We start from the raw sequence: 24,848 nt of genomic DNA, 5'->3' as shown, positions 1-24,848 counted from the left end.
AGGATGAATGGGCAAGACAAAAGATTTAAGTGCCTTTAAGAGCCAGGCGCACCAGTTTGTGTGTGTCAAGAACTGCAATACTGCTGGGTTTTCACGCTCAACAGTTTCCCATGTGTATCAAAAATGGTCCACCACCCAAAGGACATCCAGCCAACTTGACACAACTGTGGGAGGCATTGGAGTCGACATGGGCCAGCATCCCTGTGGAACGCTTTTGACACCTTGTAGAGTCCATGCCCTGACGAATTGAGGCTGTTCTGAGAGCAAAAGGAGGTGCAGCTCATTATTAGGATGGTGTTCCTAATGTTTTGTACACTCAATTGCACATATATTGCTAAGATTGACTATATTAGCTGTATTGCAAATATATTGCTGAGCTGACTTAACCCATGTCTGCGCAGTTGCAGAAACCCCCACAGAGGAAGGTAAAAGCTGTGTATGGCTTCGTGCGTTACTTAGACGTTGTTTGATTGAGTGCATGCTAGATATACTGTAGCAAGTCCTTCTTGTGTCATTGTCAAAGCCTGTTATAGGCCATTCTTTACTGTTTAAACAAAAATTATTCATGTTTTTTTTTTAAAGCATGCTTCGTGTACCTGATCAAAATATACGTTAAATTATAAATTTCAAATGCTATGTCTACATTTGTCTGTCAAGATAAACATTTGGAATTTGCATATCATTTGTATACTGGTTTCCTACCCATCTGTCTTTGTGGTGTGTGCTTACATGGATATCCAAGGTGTATGAGACTTATACCCTTTTCATGTGTCCGACTCCATATTCCATCCAATAGCTAAACAGATGTTACACCATGCACTCTCCATTCCATAAACAGAATGTGTTGTTCACTCTAGAATGGTTTTCAATGTTCTGACAAAGGTTGCATGAAATGTGTGTATGTACTGTATGGAAATCATACTGATACTGAATCAGATTTAAACAATTTGATCCAATCTGATCACTATGTATGAAAATGTGTTTCATACCAGTTTGATGGCCCTGACTACAGATCTAGGATCAGATCACCATACACCAATTCTAAACCATAATCATTATTGTCCTTAAACAATATCTGACCCTAGGTCAGTGGTTAGGGCTTCTACCAACTCATTGCCTTGTATTGAACCACTAATTCATCTTCTGTCCACTCATCAGTCGAGGTTGAAGTCCCAGCAGAGGAAGGTAAAGTGTCCCATGTGCTGTGAACTGCATGTATACAGTTCCATAAATAATAATATTATCAAGATATGCATATTTTACAGCTAGAGATGCAGTTTTCTTCAGTGTTGAAATACTCTATATTCCTATGTCATACATACTAGTTTCATAGAATGCACTGTAACATTTTTTGCTCTAGTCACTGGTATCTTAATTTCAGATGGCATACAGTATTCCTGTAGTTAATGCTGCATTAATGATTTTGGCTGTATTAATTATGAACAAAACAATGCACTTTAAGCTTTATTCAGATGTCTGATGTCCTTACAATAGATGCTGCTCCTGCAGAGGAAGGTAATGCTTTTCAACGCTTCATATGTACAGATTCTGCATGCTAATATACATGTAATGTACCCCACATACAAGTTATATACTGTGCAACAACAAAAAAATGTGGTATGAGCAGTGTTTTTGTAGTCAATGAAGTTGAAAGCAATTGTCCCGCAGATATTCTGTCACGTATAACGTACATAATATCTCTCCTCGCGGAGCTGCAAAATAATATTTGCTTCATAATCAGACCAAAGGCTGTATTTCTCTCTGCCTTATTGACTCTGCCTTAGCATAACAGTGGCTGACACTAAACAATCCTATGCTTTTAGCTATAACAGAACCTGCCCCAGAACCTGTAGAAGGTACATATATATTATTATTATTATTATTATTATTGGCTTAGTACCAAAAAAGTAATCATCTTTATCAAAGTGATAGTTAAGCGATTTATCTACTGTAGGTCTAAATGTGTAGAATTGCTGAACTATCCCTTTTTAAGTTATTTGCTTCACTCATTGCAAATTCACTAATCAACGATATGACTTTACCACAGAACCTGCCCCGTGCAGTCGTAGGTAAACCGTGTCATGGCTTGATATGCTTCTTGTTTTTGCACATTATTATTATTAGTGAATAATAATCATTCATCCACTTACTAATCATTCCCTACCGTTACCGTAGAGCCCACGCCAGACGTAGAACCAGGTAATGCTTTCTTGCGTTTAACATTAAATGTCATTGCTGCATATTAAGATGTACCCTAGCTACAGTATCATTATTAGACTTAAGTGTTGAGAGCAAAAGTATACCGGTGTTATTATTTTACCCCACAGTAGTTTGGCGTTATGTCGTGGAACATGTTTGTTTTGGTTCTGTCTTCTTTGCTTCAAGCTTTATTCGCATACTAACATTGTATCTTCACCGTAGAACCAGAACCAGAGCCAGAGCCAGACGTAGAAGGTAAAGACCTGTTTTTGCTTTACCATGGTCTTTAGTTTCTAGTATAGATGTGTATTTGTGCTAATAGTACACGTTCCTTAATGCCAGTGAAGTAATCTAAGACACATACGCAATCGGCATTATATTAATGCAACATACAGTGCATGCTTATTTTCACAACACTGACTGAGTTATTTTTATTATTATATCAATTATAATATATATTACTTTTTCTTTACCTCATATTTTTACACTCAACTGATCCACTCCTCGTTCTCTTAACTTCGTAATGTAGAGGTTTTCCCCTGCATGGATTATACTGTAGCCTTCTATCTGCAATAGTAACATAATATATTAACTAGGCACAACAGCAGCATGCAGCTAATCTGGCCCACAGGTGCTGTCAAAGCCGCGACAAAATATTTTTGCACATTCATTTTCGTAATTATTTGCTTCATTGATTCATTAATGTGTCCTTGCAACAGTGCCCCTGTTGTAGTAGGTAAAGCTTTTCTTGGCTTCATCTTACAAATATGTACAGTACATCATCTCCTATTCTATTATTCGCTTCATGCTTTCCTATCTTTGCTAATCAGTCGCTTTTATAACAGAGCCGCCCCCCGCAGTAGTAGAAGGTAAAACTTTTCTTGGCTTCAAATTCACTTAGTTTGAGCTGCATTTGATATCCCAGATGTATGCATGTTATAAGCTGTATTATAAACTGGGTGGTTCCGAGCCCTGAATGCTGATTGGCTAACAGCCGTGGTATGTCAGACCGTATACCACGGATATGACAAAACTTTTATTTTTACTGCTCTAATTATGTTGGTAACCAGTTTATAATAGCAATAAGGCACCTCGGGGGTTTGTGGAATATTGCCAATATACCACGGCTAAGGGCTGTGTCCAGGCACAGAACAGTCCTTAGCTGTGGTATATTGGCAATATACCACACCCCCTCGACCCTTATTGCTTAAATAGCACACCTTTCACTGGTACCATTTGGGCCACTTTAGCATACCCAGCTAACAAACGTATCATATTGATAACCCCCATTACTGATTCATATGTACTGATTAAATATCAATAGACCTTTACAGCATGTGTTTTTACAACGTCATATTCTCACACATTTCAGTCTGTCGACTACTAAACGAATTCTTCTCATGTCCCTCACATAGAAACGCCTGCAGAAGAAGGTACCTGTTATACGTTGTTGTCTTGTACAGAATGCATGAAGTGTAGACCTATAACTATAGACTGTGGCGGTCTGCTGTGAATGTTCTTTTGTATTCCTTAGTATCTAATACTTTGTGTTTCATACCATTCCGCTGCCTGTCAGAATATTGAGCCATCACTGTGTGATAATGCATTGGTTTTGGTTGCGTAATACACACTTTCATACAGTAGGTTTCAATAGATAAGGCCTATCACTGAAATATCCTGTCGTAATAATCCAATGTGTTACCATAGAGTACTGTAAATGTGTGAATATTCTGTTGAAAGCTCTGTGTGTAATCATCCCTTCTTTTTCTATGTTTTTCACCAACAGCCGGTGGAGAGACTCAAGGTGAGTGTTGTCTAGTTCTTTGTAACTATAGTTCTAGGTCTAGTCTTGTTCTATGTAACTAGTTCTAGGTCTAGTCTTGTTCTATGTAACTAGTTCTAGGTCTAGTCTTGTTCTATGTAACTAGTTCTAGGTCTAGTATTTTGAAACATTTTCAAAGCTATTTATGTTATAAAATACTTTTCAAACCTTTGGTTAAGAGACATTTCAAAACATTTAGATTTTACTAATCAGATTTATATTGATTTTGATCACTTCTTATTTCTACTTTGAATGAATTATAATTTAATATAATATATAATATAATATAATGTAATATAATAGCCTTTTCTGTTGTGACTTACAGATTCCAAAGCCAAACCAAAGTAAGTGTTTGATTCTATTTTGGCCAACAACTTTCTCTGTGTCACTGAATCAAAGTAATTGAATGGAGAGTATTTGATAGAATCATCTCTAATGTTTTTCAGAAGTTTTATGCCAAATGTTGCCCCTCCAAAGCTACCAGAGGGAGATGGTAAAGTCGATTTTGACGTGAGTGATGCAATCCTACCAGCTAGATTATCTGAATATAGCAATAAGAGTGCCACACTCACTAATTCACTAATTACTCTGTGTGTGTGTGTGTGTGTGTGTGTTTTACAGGACCTGCACAGGAAGCGTCAAGAGAAGGACATGGCTGAGCTGACCTCTCTGATTGAGTCTCACTTTGTCCAGAGGAAGAAAGATGAAGATGAGCTCATCAGTCTCGTCAACAGGATCGTAAGTCCTCTACTGTAGCACTGCTGGAGCTCACACACACACACACTGCTGGGACACTACGTGGGCGTGTTGGTGAACTGCACACGTAATGAGTGACATTGCAGACCTGACATTCTGGTTGGCTCCCATAGCTTAAGCCCAGGCTCAGTGTGCCAACATAGTCTTGAGGTACCCAGAGGAATCAGGTTGGATACCTTATCTGTCACGGACTGTAACTGTGTGTGCGTGTGTGTGTGTGTGTGTGTGCGCAGGAGAAGCGTCGTACCGAGAGGGCAGAGCAGCAGAGGATTCGCACTGAGCAAGAGAAAGAGAGGCAGGCCCGTCTAGCCGTGAGTCTCTCATTGTGTAATGTTTCAATTGTGATGTCAAGGCCAACTGCGGCCCAAGTTGTTTTCTCCTCTTCTTTAACCTTCTGTTGCTCACTCCCCGACGCAGGAAGAGAAAGAGAGGAGGGAGCAAGATGAACAGCGRAGGAAGCACGATGATGACGCCAAGAAGAAGAAGGCCCTCACTACCATGACTCACACGTACGGTGGCATCCAACAGAAGGTCAGCGCTAGCTCCMCACMCACTCGCTCTCMCTCATGATCACYACATTRGCATCAGAMTTGCTGCCCCCTCGTGGTTATCTTGACACTTACATGCCCTCTCGCTGCGCTGCGGTGATGTCCTTCCACAGCAAGAGGGCAAGAAGGGAGCCAAGAAGCAGACTGAGAGAGAAAAGAAGAAGAAGATCCTGGCTGACAGAAGGAAGGCTCTGATCATCGACCATCTCAACGAGGACAAACTTAAGTATGACATATTTAATTACCCCGAAATATTCACAGGTCTTTGACTGAGTCTCAAATGGCACCTTGGCTCTGGTCAAAAGTTATGCACTTTTTAGGGAATAGGATATCGTCACAGACACACACTGAAAGCTCTATTTCATTGTTGAAATGATCTATTGTACAGGTTTACACATCGAAGAAAACATGAGATGCAGATAAATACACATAGTTGCTTAGAAAGTCTCCTGTGAAGGAGAGACCAAAAGTAGAACCTCATGCGCTGGCTGAACGCTGGCTTCCCGTTGGTTGTCGTCCTGCAGGGAGAAGGCCAATGAGCTGTGGCAGTGGATGATGGAGCTGGAGGCGGAGAAGTTCGACCTCAGCGAGAGACTGAAGAAGCAGAAATACGACGTAAGTGTTCTCACGCCGGTCCAAGCTATGGTGACAAAACCCATGGCTCTACTGTGCATAGTGATCCACAGGGTAAAAACAAGATCACTGGTCGTGCCAATGACATGACAGTATAATACAGTGATGATTACAAGATTGTGATGTTTTACTTCAAATGGGTCTTTTTCATGTGTCCTGACCTCCATATCATCTCCTCTGAACTCCTTATCATCTCCTCTGTCATCCAATGACTGCATACCACAAGGGGCTGGTGAGGGGAGGACGGCTCGTAATAAATGACGGGAGTGAATTGAGGAAAAATGTACTTACTACAACTGTGATCGGGTTGTCTCACCTATCTTAAAATTAATGCACTAACTGTTTACGTCTCTCTGGATAAGAGGGTCTGCTAAATGACTAAAATGTTCATGTAAAAGGAATGGAATCCAACATGGAAACCATGTGTTTGATACCATTCCATTTATTCCGTTCCAGCCATTCCTATGTGCCTGTCCTCCCCAATTAAGCTGCCACCAGCCGCCTGTGCTCTATACCAAAGCATTACATGTGTCCTTTTACATGCTGTGAATGCAGTCTATTTCACAGAGAGTAACTTACACTCATGAAATACAAAGCAGTTTAAACATATACATGCATAACAAGCCACATCCCCCTACTCTGAAACTGGTAGTGTTAATCCTACTGCCTAAGAGGACTTCCTACGAGGGGCGCAGCTGTCTAAAACTCTGACTTGCTTCCAGATGAATGTTCTCCAGACCCGAATCAATGAGCAACAGAAGTTGTGAGTAATCGGCTGTGGGGGCGTCAACCTCACTGTTGTGTAGTCCGCTGTCAGTCGTTGTTGTCAGAGTGAGCGTTTTTTATTTGACACTCGGGGCTCAGGGAAGCTCAACCCGGGCGACCGGGTCAGGTCAGGTGGTGGACCACAGGTGAATGCTTTCGACCACAGGTGAACCACTGGTGAACCACACACTCCTCAGACAGGTGGTGGTGCAGCCAGGCCGTGGCTCCAAACTGCAGGATCCCAGGTTTCCCTACAGGTGTCAGTCAGTGTGTTGTCTCAGTGCTTAGGCAGCCTCCACTGTGTGTCCCTTCACAGATCAATCAGCTTCTGGCCCGTGTCCAGGACCACCAGAGGTAAGTACCCAGAGCCACACTGGTCAGTTTCTCCTCTATTTAAAAGAGCCTGGGGGGCCCAAACCAACCAAGCAATTATAATGAATGCTACTCATTAAAAAAAAATATATATATTAAATAAAGCCCAGTGCTGGAGTACTATCAAGACATTCAGGGGTGTCTCAAAAGTCTAAAGTGGCTTCCTCTCTTCGTCTCCTCTCCTTAATCTGTATTGATCTGAAGACACAGGATATGTGAAAGCAACCTTTCCAGCTTTTTTTTTTCATCAGTGCCGATGAAGGAAAGGAGACACGGTGAAGGAGCTACTTTAGACTATTGAGATACACCCATTGTCCCTCCTCACCCATTCACTGTTCACGGTCATAACCCCAAGGCCTTTTAAAGTCACATGATCCTGCTTGAAGAGAACTAGCTGGGCGCATATGATTCAACCTGGGAGAAAACATTAGGATCGTAGTGCTGCATCCTAATTTGACCAGTCTTTAGAGTGGCTCCTTCTATTCCATCCATCCCTCTCCATTCATCTATAATAGACCCCAATAGTCTGGGAAGATCGTGATCCTAATCAACAGCCTACTATTGGCCCCAGAACATTGTGTCATCATCAAAACTGACAGTATATTATAGTCTTTGTAGGTTAAGGAACTTAGTTAAGTCGTATGTATTGCAGTGCATACAATATGTACTGTAATTCCTCCAAAAAATGCTGTAAGTAAAAGTAAAGGACAGAATCCAAGATGTCTGGGTTGACTCCTGTCCACTATCTGAAGTCTCACTGTTTTCTGATGGTAAGTTGAATTTTACATACAGGTATTGCCTGGCTATAGTTTTTAATTAACTCATATGTCAGACTTTAGGAATGATAGATTGATAGCCTATGATAAATTATACATTTAAATTGTGCATTATGGGTGAAATTCTAACTTCCAATTCAGTCAAACGTTCACTCAGTCATGCATTGATGTCAATGGGAAACTACGAGAAAATAAAAGCTAGGATTTGGCCCTAAGAGAACATCACGGTAAGACCGCTGAAGATAGGACACGATCGCCATGTCATTCATTCATTCATCCTCGTCCTTCACTAACCCCCGGTCCTGTTTTGTGAAAGTTCTGTGTTCCCTTTCATCCTGTGACGCATGCCAACTCTCACAGAACTGTCTCTGTTTCCATTCCCATCGCCCCTCTCCCCGCTTTCATGCATCAGTCTATCTATCTCTGACTCATTCTTTCAAAACTCTACTCTCTCTCTGGTCCTGTAATCATCATAGAAAATGTTGAGGATAGATATGCTGAAGATGTTGCTGGTAGAACCTTTGAATGGCCACCATATACATATCCTCAATATTAAAAATATTTTGTTTGTCATATGTATTCACTACATTAGCATAATGATCACTTTTAGTATTCCTTTTAGCTCAAAGTGGAGCTTATTTCAGCTCTTAGTATAACTACATGTTTTGTTCCTAAGTACAATCGATATAATAGCGACACCTACTGGCCAGATTGTAACTGTTTCTGAGGTGTTTGACTGGTCCGTCTACTCTGCGTGGTTTCACAGTGCCAAGGGCAGAGGCAAGGCCAAGGCGGTCCGGAGGTAATGAGACCTGGCAGGATGAAGTCTCCAGGACCGAGACGCCAGACGATGATGGGGGATTGTTTTGTTGTTCTCCTTGTTATCAGTGCACATGCAAATTACTATGGAAATGTGCTGTTGTCACGGTCACTGTTTGCTGTGGATGAGGCTAGAAACAATAAAAATATGTTTGCTTTTGATTGTGTCTGATTTAATATCAAAGAAAAATAATAAAAAGTTGGAGGCCGAACAAAAATGTACAAGACTCGTGCTACCCATATGAAAATGCACGGATGACTCCTGCAAGTCGCTTTGGATAAAAGCGTCCGTCAATTTGTATATATTATTATTATATAATGTACAATACTGTGGCTCCAGTAGCGCTAAAGCTTTTGTCTCAATTCCCTGAGGTCGTGAATTCAAATCTAGCTTCCTTCTCTCCCTCCACCTCCAGCTGATAACTTAACATAACGTAAAGCGTTTCGAGCATCTGGGAAAAGCGTTATATAAATCCAATCAATTATTATTATTAGACAAGGAAACAAGTGATTGAAATAAATACATATATTTGTTAACCACACATAGAATAGCACAGTACAACATAACACATAATAGTGCCTGCACAGTGCAATCCCTTACAGAAAAAACACATGACTTCACATGTAGAAAATCAGGATTTCACATAAGAAATTTCACTTGACAACATGCTTCTGGAACACTTCACGTGATGTTTCACGTGTGAAATCGGGTTTTTGGAATAGTGCACATGTGAAAACAAAAATGATACACAGTGCTTTTCACATAGTGTTTTCAACTTACATATTTGACACACATAATTACATTGTGTATGTTTATTTCTACAGTTATTAGTATTCATTTTGTCCTTACCTGGGATTTGAACGTCATTCCGATCTTCCTGTTACCCCACCATGTCTGTGTCAAAAACTGATTTCACCTGTATTCCTACACTGGACTTAAAAGTAAATCTCAGCTTTGTTCAAAAATACATTCAAGAAATGTTTTATTTATCATAGTGATTCAGGAGTAACACTGAAATAGAATAGTATGCCCCGGCAAAATTAGATATATATACAGAAAACCCTCAAATGACTGAAATACCTCAATTAAATCAATGATGTGAAAATACACAGATTAACTGATAACTAAAATAGCAGTGCATATGGCTTTCTTTCGCTAAGTGTATAGGTAATGAATGTGTAGGGGAATACTACAGACTTTGTGGCACAGCAGAAATATCACTACACCTCAAATCCCAGGTCATATTTTAGCTGAACAGCGAACCACTCACTTTAAAACCACCATACCTTTTCATTACTTTACTTAGAAATTGTTTGGGATGGTTTGGGACCATCACGTGATGTCCTGACAACACATGCCTTGAGAACATCTTACAAACATCCTAATATGGTCCTCACCCTTTACGGAAAAACCAGATGAATTTCATGAGATCGCATGTGATCATATGTGAAGTTAACGTGATAAAATGAAATGAAATGTCACGTAAAGTGTTCAAAAACACGCTTTCACGTGATATTTCACATATGAAATCATTTGGGATTTTCGGAAGGGGGACACCAGAAACCTGAATTTCCTGCTACACCACCAGGTCTGTGGCCATGACAGAAATCGGCCACAGATTTATTGTCAAGAATACATGTTTGCACTGCTAAAAGTTGCACAGAATCAAGTCAATAATTGTGCGATTATCTGACAACACCAACGAAAAAGTAGCCGTGCTCAGGGACACTTAACATTAAGTGTGCATAAATGCACTCAGGTTTGAACTTGCACACTTTCGGTCTGGAGTGCATTAATGTCCCAGCAGTGCTTGGTAACTATGTAACTCAGCAGTGCTTCCTAATTTATTTGTTACCAAGAACATATATCCACACACTCTCAAAAGTAAGAGTACGGTTATGGTACAATGTTGTTCCCTGGTTTACAATAAGTTCAAAAGGTACACTTGATGTACCTTCAGAGGTACATGATACTGGTCGGTACATGTGCGGATAATCTAGTAAAATGTTTAAAACAATATTTACCCAGTGCCTCCCGAGTGGCACAGTGGTCTAAAGCACTGCATTGCTGTGCCACTAGAGATCCTGGTTTGAGTCCGGGCAGCCAGCTGCGACTGGGAGACCCATAGGGCAGTGCACAATTGGCCCAGCGTTGTCCGGGTTTGGTTGGCAGGGATGATCTTCTCCCATCGTGCACTAGTGACTCCTGTGGTGGGCCAGGCACAATGCATGCTGACACAGTTGCCAGGTGTATGGTGTTTCCTCTGACACATTGGTGCGGCTGGCTTCTGGGTTAAGCGCCCAGTGGCTGGGTTGTGTTTTGGAGGGCACTTGACCTTTGCCTCTCCCGAGTCTGTACGGGAGTTGCAGCGATGGGAAAAGGGGGTTCAAATAAAATATATATATTTTTTTAAAGGAAAAATAAAATACAAATACGATTTTGCCAATATATTCAATCATTCCTGCAGTTTGAAATGTAGGTGGGGCAATGTGCTGGCGGGGGCTCATTAGCATATGTTGGGCCATTTATTGTATTTGTGCCAACCGTCAGTAGAAATGTTATACCAGTTTCAGTGATGTATCATTATGTTGATGATGGTTGAGCCCCTCTTTTGACACTGTCAGTTCTGCAGTCTTTGTAAGAACAGTTGACAGTCAAGAGCTGCACTGTTAAGATGTTACTGTGCCTTTCCAGTATAATGGCAGCTGGTTCACAGAAAGTAACATTGTCAATAACTTACTGTCAACTAGCTGCAGGTGGGTTATTGTAAGATTCACAGTAACTTACTGTAGCTAATCTGTCACACTCACTGACCTGGTGGTCTGGTAAGAAAGTGGGTATTACAATGACATGGTGACTAGCTAAAAATGAAATATTGTATGGCTCTTTGGCATCACATGCACTTATGTTCGCTTTTAATAAGACTGGATAAGCAACAGCGTACAAACTCAGTGTTTATGAACAGAATACAACAGACCACATGAACTGGGACTACATTCCCTCTCATGGGAGACCAAAAAGAGCTAGTTGAAAGCCACGCCTGCAATATTCTGCCACTGCTACAGTATGCTGCCAATCAGCAAGTGACGCACATGTTGTCAACAGGAAGTCAGTGAAGACACAGTAGGTTACTAGCATGCATTGCTAGTGAAAGCAAGTTGCCTGTAGGTTACTGACAACGGTTTGCCGGTTAGTACTTATGAATCTTATAAAAACTTACCTACAAATGGTTTTCAGATAAGACATAGCAAATTCTGGCAACAAAATGCACACTAACCTCTTTACAGTGCAGCTCATTACCGACACATTCTCTTACAAAGTTTGCAGAACAGACAACGTTAGAGGTGCTCAACTTGACGTGGCATAACCATCAAACGTTTAAACTTCTACCGATGGTTGCCACAAATACATATATATATTTGACCATGCCCCAAATATGCAAGTGAGCCCTACAATGAAATGCCCCCATCTATCAAAGCACAGTGATTGTACCTTATATTCAAAATATTGGGTGGAAAAATTTCCCATTATACCTGCAAGGTACCGAACTGTACCATGTGAGATCATATGTGTAGCTGTGAAGTTTACGTTTGAGTTTTTTTGTACCCCAGGGAACAACACTGTTCCTTAACCATAGCCTTATTCTTTGAGAGTGTGTTAACATATATTCCAATCAGTAAGTATGGATGTGGTGGCACTGCAGAAACATTGATTCACTCAACCAAGAGGTTGCAAGTTCAAATCCCTTAAGCATTTAAGTATGCTCTATATCAAATGTCCTTGAGCACTGCACGATTTACATTGATGTTATGTTGGTTGTGATAATTGGACAATTAACGACTTTATTCTGGGCAAAATCCAGAAATGTATTCTTGCCAATAAAATTGGTCACCATGGCTCTTTCAGGCTCATAGACATAGTGGTGAAGCTGGACATTTCAGGTCCCAAGTGTGGTCACGGTACAAAATTACACAATATTTTTTTTTTTTTACAGTAATTGAAATCAGAATACAGCAGCACTGTCATTTTATTAGAAATAACAACTTCAAGTTGTTCGATAAATAGGCAAAGTGCAACACATTTTTCGTGCCAATATACACTGAGCATATAAAACATGAAGAACACCTGCTATTTCCATGACATAGACTGGCCAGGTGAATCCAGGTGAAAGTTATGATCCCTTATTGATTTCTCTTGTTAAATACACTTCAAATCAGTGTAGATGAAGGGGAGGAGACAGGTTAAAAAGGGTTTTTAAGCCTTGAGACAATTGAGACATGGCTTGTGTATGTGTGCCATTCAGAGGGTGAATGGGCAAGAGGATGTGTGTCAATCCTCTCTGTTCATGGTTAAGGTACCAACCTCTAGCATGTCTGCAGCCTCCTTGCGTCTCTGGGCCATGTCCTCAGACTCAGTGAGGAGGTCGTTGAGAAGACCAGACTTATAGAGCTGACCCACCAGCTCACTCTGCAGACTGTCCTTCACATGGTTCACCAGGAAGTGCATCACTGCCTTGGGCACGCTACAGTACGGAAGAGGGAGGGAGAAAGAGAGAAAGAGAAAGAGAAAGAGAAAGAGAAAGAGAGAGAGAGAGAGAGAGAGAGAGAGAGAGAGAGAGAATTCTGAGCTGCTGGCCTAATGGGAGCAAATACCTCTAGACTTCAACACTGCACAGAAATACAAAGGGTGGCAGGTAGCCTAGCGGTTAAGAGCGTTGGGCCTTTAACCGAAAGGTTGCTGGGTCGAATCCCCGAGCCGGCAAGGTGAAAAAATCTGCAGCTCTATCCTTGAGCAAGCCAGTTAACCCCAAACAACAACTGCTCCCTGGGTACTGTGGATGTTGATTAAAGCAGCCCCCTCTTTGATTTAGAGGGATTGGGTTAAATGCGGGAGACACATTTCGGTTCAATGCATTCAGTTGTGCAACTGACTAGGTATCCTCTTTCCCAAAGAGAGAGGGACAGTATCAGAAAGCACCTGTCTTGGATGTTTTTCCAGACGATGAGAAAGTAGGACTTGATGAGTCTCTCGATGACCTCACAGTCACGCTGCTCCCGAGAAGACAACTTCCTGGCAACGGGAACAGGCTGCGGGAGGAGCAACAGCATCAGCCAATCACTGAAGAGCACCACACAGCATTTAGAAATTGAATAACTTTATTATTCGCTCACCACATCCAGCAGGTTGACGGCAAGGCCCTTATGAGGGCTGGAGGGGCCAGAGCTGGGGGCCCCCTCGTCCCCTTTCTTCAGCATGCCTCTCCAGTTCCCTGTCCCCTCCTGGTCCCCCTCGGGCCCTGCTCCGGGAGCCTGAGGTTACACACAACACAAACAATCAGATGTAAGCCATTTTTTACAGCAACTTGTGCCTCAAGGTGCTTTGCAGAATCTCAATGCAAACCAATCTATTTAATCCAGAGCCAAACTCAAACGCACAGAGAGGGAGAAGGCAGAGAGGACATTGTTAAGAGAGGGCATGAGGGCTGGGGAGCAGACTGAGTACACAGAGCAGAGCACAGCAGGAAGCACGGAGCATGCCCATCTCATGCCCCACCTTGTCACCCTCCACATCCACAGAAGCAGGGGGCTCGGTAGGAATGGGAGGCTGGCCGACTGGACCATTAACTACTGACTAAGAGGAAGAGAAGAGAGGAGGAATGAGAAGGGACTTGTGAAGTCAGGAGAGGTAAAGAAGGAAAGACCAGGGACAATTGGTATTATATTGCGATTAAAGAGAGCTGGAGAGATTGAGCTTGGGAGCCATTTTGTTTAGAGTATTATAGAAGAGATTCAGAGTACGTGTAACTGATGTGAAATGGCTATCTAGTTAGCGGTGGTGCGCGCTAATAGCCTTTCAATCTGTGACGTCACTTGCTCTGAGACCTTGAAGTAGTGGTTCCCCTTGCTCTGCAAGGGCCGCGGCTTTTGTGGAGCGATGGGTAACGATGCTTCGTGGTGACTGTTGTTGATGTGTGCAGAGGGTCCCTGGTTCGCGCCCCGGGGCGAGGGACGGACTAAAGTTAAACTGTTACATACAGTGGTTAGTTAGTTACCTTATCCCTGGGGACTGCAGTGGGCAGCTCTCTCATTCGGTTTCTCCTCGACTCCTACAGGACACAGACAGCACGGAGGAAAGTTGCATCCCTTTTACAACACACAAATGTCCTCGTGTGCTCAGTTGATTCCCGGTACCACCCATATGTAAAATGTACACACGCATGACTGTAAATCGCTTTGGCTTAAAGCGTCTGCTAAATGGCATATGTCATCATGTTGTTTTTACATCCCAACTCCTATCCTACAGAATTCCTGTCAACAGAAAAGTCATGAGCTGCCACCTCTATGTTGTTGTTCATGACCCAAAAGGCATCAGCAAAGTCAGGGTGTTGTGTGGACGTAGGTTATGCCAGATTATGCACCTGCAACAGGAGAGTTGTATGTGATGCGATACAATAAACCTGATGCAGTTGGCATACAAATAATCCACGTGCAGATTACACCGTTTGAACCTGAATGTACCATCTCATTGGTGATAGCAGCCTTCCTGAGCAGAGAGGTGACCACTTCTACTATGGCATCATGGATCTTTGGAAATCTCAACAACTCCTATGGAAAACACACAGGTATCCCCACAGAATAGTAAATGAACAAAAACTGGGGACATCTTGTTGGTCCCACAAGGTTAAATGCTCTTTCTGGGACGTTGTTAGGTTAAGGTTAGAATTAGTGTTAGTTTTAGGTTAGGAGCTAGGGCTAGGTTTAGAGTTATGTTTAGGTTTTTGGGTTAGTTATACATGACAGAGTGTTTTGTGGTGTGTGTGTGTGTGGTGTGTGTGTGTGTGTGTTGTGTGTTGTGGTGTGTGTGTGTGTTGTGTGTGTGTGTGTGTGTGTGTGTGTGTGTGTGTGTGTGTGTGTGTGTGTGTGCGTCTACCTGTGTGCTGTAGTTGCTGCAGTGCTGGATGATCCTATGCATCTCCTCATGGACCAGCTCCACACAGCGCAGGCTGGGCTCCTCCAGTCTCTTCATCTGCTTCTTCACCAGCAGCTCAAACGACACCTCAGGCACAAACAGAGACGGACGGAAAGAGAGAAAGAAAGAAAGAAAGAGAGAAAGAGAGAAAGAAAGAGAGAAAGAGAGAAAGAAAGAGAGAAAGAGAGAAAGAGAGAAAGAGAGAAAGAGAGAGAGAGAGAGCAAATTAGAGACTAGAGACAGACATGTACCGTGTGTTGTTCAGACAAAGTAGCATTAAGAAGACAGATGATTATTTATCCGTTCCCCAGTTTGAAGTTATGCCCACTCTTTAGTCAATACTATCAGAAGGAGAGAAGAAGAACCTCTCAGTACTTCTACTCACAGTGGCGTTCCTGATGGCAGTCAGGATATCTATGGTGTTGAGTCCTCCTAGGGCATCCACTGACTCTAAAGTTCGCCCAAAAGTCTCGTGAAATATGTAACAGATTCTGGCACTACCGCGTCTGAAAAAAAGAGGATAGATGAAGTTGACGTGTTGTGACAAACACGATGTGCTACTATGAATCAAAGGAATAGTGCCAACATTCAAATCCCAATGCTACTCGTCTCAAGCACTTCATAATACAGGTAATAGGTGTTCACAGGCATTTTTCCCACACATCGGCACCTCCTTGTGGAATAGAGAGGGTACTACTACTCACAGCCGTCTCAATGTACTTGGCCGTGCCCTCGATGGTGTGGCAGTACTCCGCAGCGAACTTGGTGATGAGCTGCAGCAGGGCGGCATTCTGGTCCTCCACGGGCTGGCCGTAGCTGCTCAACAGAGACTGGTACTGGGCCGCCGGCACGTAGATACGCGTCTTTAGCTCCGGTAGACAGTCTCTGATGTGGTGCATCAGTAGCCTAGCAGGGTCAGGAGAATTAGAATCATAGAACTTACAGAACATTGATTTGAATGGGACTTGAATGGGAATTCCAATCTAGTAGTTCTAATTCTGAGACCTTGAAGTTTCATTAGATACAGTAGGTTACTGTAATGAGAATATTTCAAACGAACAAAGTTCATGTTCAGTTAAGTGTGACATTTACCTTTCTGTAATACACGTGATTTCCAGTGTTCTGTTTGTGACACTCGGGTTGAAGGTCACTAGACTCGATGCTGACTGTTATGGATTAAACTATCTGCTGAGTGATTGACGTCAGACTGGAGGTACAAGGACACACTGATTATTATTGTATTGTCTGTGAACACTGTGATTCTGTAGTAGCTGACAAACTCACTGGCCTTTTGTTTTGACTTCCTACAAGCCTCTTGGCTGGTGTTTACAGAACAGTTGTCAGCTGATTAGGATATACAGTGCATTCAGAAAGTATTCAGACCACTTGACTTTTGCCACATTTTGTTATGTTACGTACATTATATGTTACGACCCTAAGCACACAGCCAAGACAACGCGGGAATGTGCCAGACTTGTCCCGAAGCCATTCCTGCGTTGTCTTGGCTGTGTGCTTAGGGTCGTTGTCCTGTTGGAAGGTGAACCTTTGCCCCAGTCTGAGGTTCGGAGTGCTCTGGAGCAGGTTTTCATCAATGATCTCTCTCTACTTTGCTCCGTTCATCTTTCCCTCGATCCTGACTAGTCTCCCAGTCCCTGCTGCTGAAAGACATCCCCACAGCATGATGCTTCCACCACCACCTTCACTGGCCCAGCCAGAGCCCGGACTTGAACCCGGTCTAACATCTCTGGAGAGACCTGAAAATAGTTGGGCAGCGACGCACCCCATCCAACCTGACAGAGCTTGAGAGGATCTACATAGAAGAATGGGAGAAACTTCACAAATACAGGTGTGCCAAGCTTGTAGCGTCATACCCAAGAATACCCGAGGCTGTAATCACTGCCAAAGTTACTTCAACAACGCAATATGAATACTTATGTAAATGTAATATTTAAAAATATATACATATATAAATTAGCAACAATGTCTAAACCTGTTTTTGCTTTGTCATTATGGGGTATTGCTGTGGTAGAAAAAGTACTCAATTGTCATACTTGAGTAAAAGTAAAGATACCTTAATAGAAAATGATTCAAGTAGGAGTGAAAGTCTAAAAGTATTTGGTTTTAAATATACTTAAGTATCAAAAGTAAATGGAATTGCTAAAATGTACTTAAGTATCAAAAGTAAAAGCATAAACCATTTCTAATTCCTTATATTAAGCAAAGCAGACAGCACCATTACATTTTTTATTGAAGGACAGCCAGGGGCACACTCCAACACTCAGACATCATTTACAAACAAAGCATGTGTGTTTAGTGAGTCCGTCAGATCAGAGGCTGTAGAGATGACCAGGGATGTTCTCTTGATAAGTGCGTGAATTGGACCATTTTCCTGTCAAAATGTAACAAGTATTTTTGGGTGTCAGGGAAAATGAATGGAGTAAAAAGTACATTATTTTCCTTAGGAATGTAGTGAAGTAATAGTTGGCAAAAATGTAAATAGTAAAGTAAAGTACAGATACCCCAAAAAACAACTTAAGTAGTACTTTAAAGTATTTTTACTAAAATACTTTACACCACTGGGGTATTGTGTGTAGATTGATGAGGGGGAAAAACAATTTAATACATTTTAGAATAAGGCTGTAACGTAACAAAATGTGGAAAAAGTCAAGGGGTCTGAATATTTTCCAAATGCCCTGTAAAGGCCTTCTCAGTGATGACCAGTTAGACATTTTCTCTGCTTCTGTGCTGGAGGGGTCTTCCTGCTGCAAAAATCAATCCGATTGATTTTTGATCAACTTTATCTGTGACTGCTCTTCTCTTTTGTTCACCTTGAAATTCCTATTACAGAATTCCATTCTAGTAGTTGCAATTCTATGGGCACAATATCTGAGATCTCAAAGTTTCATTAGATAAAGTAGGTTGCACTTTGCGATTCATAGGTTGTTTGCCTGACCACCATTTTGGCTGATCAGAGCTAAGAACCTTGACTGGCAAGTGTTGTTACAAGTCACTACTGTAGTTGCCACTACCATTGCTGATGTGCTTATGTAATACCTAACTGCCCTATGGAGGAACCAATAATATTCTCACCTATTCAGAGTCCGGGCCTGATATTTGGTTCCTTTTCAATTAGCGAGAGAGGGATACTTCTTCTGCAGGAAAGCATCTTCATCTCGGATGGCATCGCTCACCGACTTCTTACTGTTGATGTCCAACTGACTCCTGCATGAAACAGAGACGTGTCGGCTTCACAATAACACAAGACATGTTTCAGCTGATGTTCATTTTATGTAAGATAGAGTAGAGGCTATTATTGGGAGTGAGTGTAACCCGCTACAGTAGAGTATAACGGAAGACCTGTTGACCACTCCGATGAGGCCCAGTTTGACAGGGATGACCCGGCCCATTAGGACGTCCATAGCATCAGTACCAGCGTCACCACCGCCAGTGTCCTCCTGCCTGTACCCAACAACAGACTAGAGAAAGGAGTCTAACGCAACATACTGTACACAACATACACTTTTACCAGTCGCAGAGAGAGATAAGTGGCTGCCCAAATACTGTGGATGAAAATGAGCATTATAGCCCTTTTACATTGATGTGAAAACTGAAATGAGGGTCAAAGCAGAAAAACCCTGACATCCAACCTGTCACCATCAACTGAATAAGCGGGGAAAAACTCAAACCCAGTACTGACCGTCGGGGTCGACCTCGCGGGCCACTTTGAGGGCCTCTGAGGTGGTCATGTCTGTGTTGGCAGCGGTCACAGCCAGGATGATGGAGTTGGGGTTGGAGATGTGCTTCAGGATCAGCTCTCTGATCTGTACCTCTATGTCTTTAGGCTGGTCGCTCACTGGGACCTGTAAGGGGGGGCACAAAACACAGAGGAGTGACTGACAACGGAGTCTTTCTAGTGTATCAAGCGCCAGCCAAGGTTTCAGTTGCCGTGCATGTCTGCGAGGATTCTAGCTTTTCCTGTGCAGAGCAGACACTTAGTGTACAGTTCATCTCCATCTCTAGTCACTGTTACCTTGGTGATGCCGGGTAGATCCACCAGAGTGAGGTTCACCACATTAGGAGAGAAGATGGTCCCGTGTGGCTCAGTTGGTAGAGCATGGCGCTTGCAACGCCAGGGTTGTGGGTTCATTCCCCACGGGGGGACCAGGATGAATATGTATGAACTTTCCAATTTGTAAGTCGCTCTGGATAAGAGCGTCTGCTAAATGACTTAAATGTAAATGTAAATGTAAGATCTTCAGGTGAATAGGCTCATCACTGATCCCCTATAGGAAATACAATGACAAACAATGACTAGCTGTGTTGAAATTGTGAGGGACGTATGATATGAAGGAGGTCAATTTATAAAGTCCTAAATAATTACACTGTGATTGGCTTACCTTGTTAGTACCTGACATTCTTTCCGTTTCATTTTCAATGTCCTGCCTGATTTCACTGAAGTCTGTGTAGATCTGAAAAGACCAGCTTTGTTCATGTATATTTTCTTCAATCAACAACTCAGAAAACAGAATATCATGAGTAGCAACACGTATCACTGTTTGAGATGAGTCATACCTTGTTTTTGGTGTGTAAGAACTTGCCCCATTCATCTCCTTCCACGCCTGTGGAATACAATAACACACGATTTAGATATACATTTTCACCTAACCAAAATAAGGTAATGGAATATGGGAGAAGTATCAATAATATAATGTATCATACATGCCATTTAGCAGAAACGTTTATCCTCAGCAACATACAGTCGTGTGGTGTACACATTTAACATTTGGGTGACCCCAGTGGGAATCGAACCCACAACTCTTGGCTTTGCAAGTACAATGCTCTACCAACTGAGCCACACGGGATTACAGTCATATGATTAGAATACTATATTAATAAGATCTCTATGATCACAATCATTTATGGAATAACCCTAGATAGACTACTTGTGCAGGTGTGAACGGTCTGGTATACAGGTCCCTAATAACTGTCAAGGGAGGCATGTATAGGAAAACACAAAAAAACAACAGACAAGACCTTCACACAGCTGAGTGTTTGTCCACGTTGTGTCTACCAACACATGCACACCAATAATAGCCACACAACTGGCTCGTTCACAAACAGAGACAGAAAGAGGTGTATTTTTAACTGCACCACGCTCCAGTTCAATGGCTCATTTTAAGCAATCCTGATGTTTTGCCGAACATAATGAAAACCTCGAACACAAAAGAGCTGGATAGACAACAATGTATGTAGCTAGCTAGCCATGTAGCCATCTTTCAGTGTCATGTGAAGAGCCTAGCAGCCCTATTTTGACAGCTACGAGGGGAAGGGTTTTACCTGGGTTCCAACGACTGCTATCTGCGGCAGCTGTATTATGTCTGCTCCCACCGTATTGAAGACATCTTGAAGCTTGTTTATAACGAGGATTAGAGCCTCCATGTTCAAGCTAAATTGATACCTTTCTAGAGAGATAAACTAATGGAACAGCTATCCACCAGCTCTGTTAAAAGTCATTCAACGTCCCATAGACAATATTGAAATAAGCCATTGCCACCAGTCTGCGACTGCGTTGTGTATTATTGGGACTTGTAGTCTTCCAGATTCCAAACGCTCTCAAAAAATGCTTGAATTTTCCAAATAGGACTGCATTTCCCAAGATAAAGCCGCTGCTCAAAAACATATTGTAATGTAGTTTTTCGATAGATGTGTATGATCACTTTACTGGTCAATTGCACATAAGCTCCAACCGAAATTTGACATCCTCTTTTAACCCAACCCCTCCAACAGCCTCTATGATTTGATACCGTCAACAATCCAGTTACCAGCTCCCGTCAGACCCAGGACTGGCAACCCTCCGGTTGCTTGCTCGCCTCTCAAACCGCTAGGCTAAAATAGTAGCTACAGTTGCAGATGATAATATACATAGTGTTTTGTGAACCTATTCTGAGATTTACATTAATTGATCAAATGTCAGAGCATGAATAGAATAGACACACATTTAGAAGATACTACAGTAATCTAAATCCATGGACCAAGAGAATAGAACATGATAGGATAGAATTATAGGACTTATCGAAATACATTTTAGTCTGCAGGGACCTTAAGAGTAAATATATTTTTATTTCCAAACAGGTACTACTCCTCATCCTTTCAATATTTAAAAATAGATAATCCTTAGGATGAACAAAGTGCAGACAGCAGTCAATAACTGAACATTGGTTTCACACAAAATGACAATCAGGCAGCAAAGTCGAGGTCAGAGACAACAGAACAGAGAACAAAAGTGCCGACTACAAATATTGCACAAAATAAAATGGCAGAGGAGACACACTTTGCAGAAAAAAAAACCAAGAGGTAACAGTTGATAATGGTGTATAACCATGTTAGATACATGTATATGGCTAGGTTCTATTCAACTTCACGATGAGATTCAACTCATGTGCTCTTTTCATAACCGGGAAAGGTTTAAGATGGGCCTTGAAGTAAGTGACAGCAACTTAACACACTGGGGGGAATGCATTAATAAGTCCACAATCAAATGCAACAGCTCTAAAATTACAAGGCATAAGCAATATAAATGTGCTATAACACTGACTTTGTCATGATATTGGATGAACTCTTTCTGAAAGAGAGAATTACTTTGGTTTTGCATAGCAATTTTAATGCTCCAGAAGGAAAATAAAAGGACGCATGATATAAAATGCTTCTTTTTTTTCTTCAACTCAATACAATTGCTACTCTCAAACAAAGATGGAAGCCAATAGAGAACCTGAGAAATGGGAGAGCCGGTGCTTAGCACGATGTAAACAAAGTAAATTGAGATCCAAATGGAGGCATCGTAACATGCAATGCTATCCATAAGTAAGAACCTAATACATAAGCCCAGTTCAATTATATCCAAAATGAGTGAAAGGTATTGCTTGAGAACATTTTGTTTTATGGCCCATAGGCATCAACACATTTATAGCACACTTTTTTTCTTTACAAAACCACCCAAAATCATGTTCCACAAAGTGTTAAATTAACAGTAATTCCAAAATCCCCACGATAGCTAAACTCATACCCAGTGAGTAGTGGGATGTGTTTCTGGTGATAATAAATCAAGAACAGTCTGTGTATGTGGTGACCATGTTCCCTATGCGCTGTGTCACTGTCCTGCAGTGTTGTTTTGCTGAGCCCTGGAACCGGCTGTCCGCCCCGCCCGTGTGTCCGTTAAACGAGAACATCTTCTCCATGTCCTCAAACACGTCATCAAAGAGTTCTCCACCAAAGGAGCCCTGGAAGTGTCTCTTGTGCCTGTTCTGGGCCTCCTGGTGGGCCTGGAAGTGGCTGTTGAAGGCCCTCTTGTGATGGGCATGATGGGAGTGCTGGTTATGACCGAACAGGTCATCAAAGTTGAAGTTAAAGTTCTGGTGGAAGTGCTGTCCACTCCTCCCGCCTCCTGTGCCTGGCTCACCAGGGGAGGGGCCATGTCCAAACTGGTCATACTCCCGTCTCCTCTTATCGTCTGATAACGTCTCGTACGCTGGCAAAGGAAAGGAAACATGAGTCTCTTGGTGTCCACAGACATCAGAAAAACAACAAATGCTTTAACATTTAAAAACGTCATAACTGACTGTAATGGGAATATTAAGATCAATACAGTTCATATTGAATTTAGAGTGATTAACGCAATGTTAAGTATATTTACGCGTTTTCCCTTTCTGTATTACACATGATTTCCAGTGTTCTGTTTGTGACACTCAGGTTGATGGTCACTAAACTCGATGCTGACTGTTATGGATTAAACTCAAATCTGTTGATAGTGATTGACGCCAGACTGGAGGTACAAGGACTGATTATTATTGTATGTCTGTGAACACTGTGATTCTGTAGCAGCTGACAAAGTCACTGGCCTTTTGTTTTGACTTCCTACAAGCCTCTCGGCTGGTGTTCGCAGTACATTTCGTGTTCCTGATTAGGCTATTGGGCCTTTTCGGTGAAGGCCAGTTAGACACTCTCTGCTCCCGTGCGGGATATTGTTATCCCTGTTTGCAAATTTGTAATTAAACCAGATACATTTTTTTATTGATATTATCAACGACTGCTCTCCTTGTTCACCTGAAAATGTCTATTGCACTGACAATATTAAAGATTGGGAAAAACATCCATTACTTGTTGAAATGTTTCCGATAATCATTCATCCTGTAATTGTATTAATACTAACACTCCGTCCAATACATTTGATGTGGACTTGACGTAACGAGCCCTAATGTAACAGACAAGGGAGTGCCCATCTACCGAACACAGAAGTTGACAGGACTCACCCTCAGCTATTTCCCTGAACGTTGCCTCTGCGTCAGGACTCTTGTTTCGGTCAGGGTGGTACTTCATGGCTAGCTTATGGAAGGCCTTCTTGATCTGGCGCTCGGAGGCATCTTTTGGCACACCTAGGATGTCATAGCAGTCCCTCTGTGCCAGTATGAACTCAGTTATCATGAGAATACATACTGCTAACATTAAGACTGACTGTGCTGTGGCCATATTGGTGGTTAGCTCTTGCCTCCCTGCCCAGGATATAGAGAGGTTTGACAGTTAGTTGACAGTTTGCTACTGACAAAAGCAAATTACAATGTAAAGTTGACAAAAGTATAACCATGTAAGCATGTTTTAACCTGTGCTGTAGAAAGGAAGCATGGCGTGGTACATCTGTAAAACTTGCTGTGTGACATAGGCTTTTCTTTTTCTTTTTGAAATAAAACCCCCTTTAGCTAGAGACATGATCTACAAATGTATTTATTCTAGTGAACAGATGGTTGAATCAGCCACAGAATGATCCAACCTTTCACATTGTATTTAAAGCAATTGGTAAGGCTGTTGAAATCAGTTCAAGTTGGTGGGGGAGTAAACGAGTGTCAGAATCACACGCACATAGAGACTGTGAAAACTACTTGAAACACAGTTCTGAACCGTATGCTAATTCTAAGCTCAAATAAGCGTTAAATTAAAATAAAAGAGAGAACTTACCTTGAAAAGCACTAACAACAGCCTCCTGGCTCTCTATCAGACGACACTAGCACAGCTGATCCGTAGGTGACAAACTACAGCGGGTTGCATCCCGGAGCTGTTGCTCCACGACTCGCAATACTATTGGTTCATTTCTTCCCCTACTGACTCGAAACACCACGATTGGCTGAAACTAGGGGCAT

General features: G+C 42.0%; 2 protein-coding genes and 1 pseudogene across 7 annotated transcripts; 1 reads left to right on the top strand and 2 right to left on the bottom strand.

Moving 5' to 3' along the window:
* The first annotated feature begins 405 nt into the window (after positions 1–405).
* On the top strand, positions 406–8,893 carry LOC111951525 (troponin T, cardiac muscle). Of its 6 annotated transcripts, none has more exons than XM_070434758.1 (12): positions 406–425; positions 1,159–1,185; positions 1,495–1,515; positions 3,986–4,003; positions 4,347–4,365; positions 4,468–4,531; positions 4,643–4,759; positions 5,011–5,088; positions 5,195–5,308; positions 5,439–5,551; positions 5,850–5,940; positions 8,638–8,893. In XM_070434758.1, exons 6-12 carry the CDS (start codon positions 4,475–4,477, stop codon positions 8,860–8,862), a joined length of 795 nt encoding a protein of 264 aa, XP_070290859.1. In that variant the 5' UTR covers positions 406–425; positions 1,159–1,185; positions 1,495–1,515; positions 3,986–4,003; positions 4,347–4,365; positions 4,468–4,474; the 3' UTR covers positions 8,863–8,893. The 6 variants fall into 6 exon arrangements, with proteins under 6 accessions (XP_070290859.1, XP_023825457.2, XP_023825463.1 ...); XM_070434759.1 differs by lacking the exons at positions 406–425; positions 1,159–1,185; positions 1,495–1,515 and adding exons at positions 3,049–3,068; positions 3,615–3,632; positions 6,681–6,721 and having other exon boundaries at positions 8,638–8,852; XM_070434757.1 differs by lacking the exons at positions 406–425; positions 1,159–1,185; positions 1,495–1,515 and adding exons at positions 3,052–3,068; positions 3,615–3,632; positions 7,040–7,077 and having other exon boundaries at positions 8,638–8,852.
* A 308-nt stretch (positions 8,894–9,201) lies between these two features.
* LOC111951329 (dynamin-1-like protein) lies at positions 9,202–22,663 on the bottom strand (annotated as a pseudogene).
* LOC111951394 (dnaJ homolog subfamily B member 9) lies at positions 21,761–24,774 on the bottom strand. Its single transcript, XM_023969454.2, has 3 exons — positions 24,667–24,774; positions 23,967–24,206; positions 21,761–23,185 (listed from the first exon to the last, which is right to left on the bottom strand). The coding sequence occupies exons 2-3, from the start codon at positions 24,181–24,183 to the stop codon at positions 22,761–22,763; spliced, it is 642 nt and encodes a 213-aa protein (XP_023825222.1). The 5' UTR covers positions 24,184–24,206; positions 24,667–24,774; the 3' UTR covers positions 21,761–22,760.
* Between the last annotated feature and the right edge of the window lie 74 nt (positions 24,775–24,848).

This window comes from Salvelinus sp. IW2-2015, linkage group LG24 (assembly GCF_002910315.2).
Source record: "Salvelinus sp. IW2-2015 linkage group LG24, ASM291031v2, whole genome shotgun sequence".
NCBI lineage: Eukaryota > Metazoa > Chordata > Actinopteri > Salmoniformes > Salmonidae > Salvelinus > Salvelinus sp. IW2-2015.
This window is presented reverse-complemented; position numbering and strand designations above follow the sequence as displayed.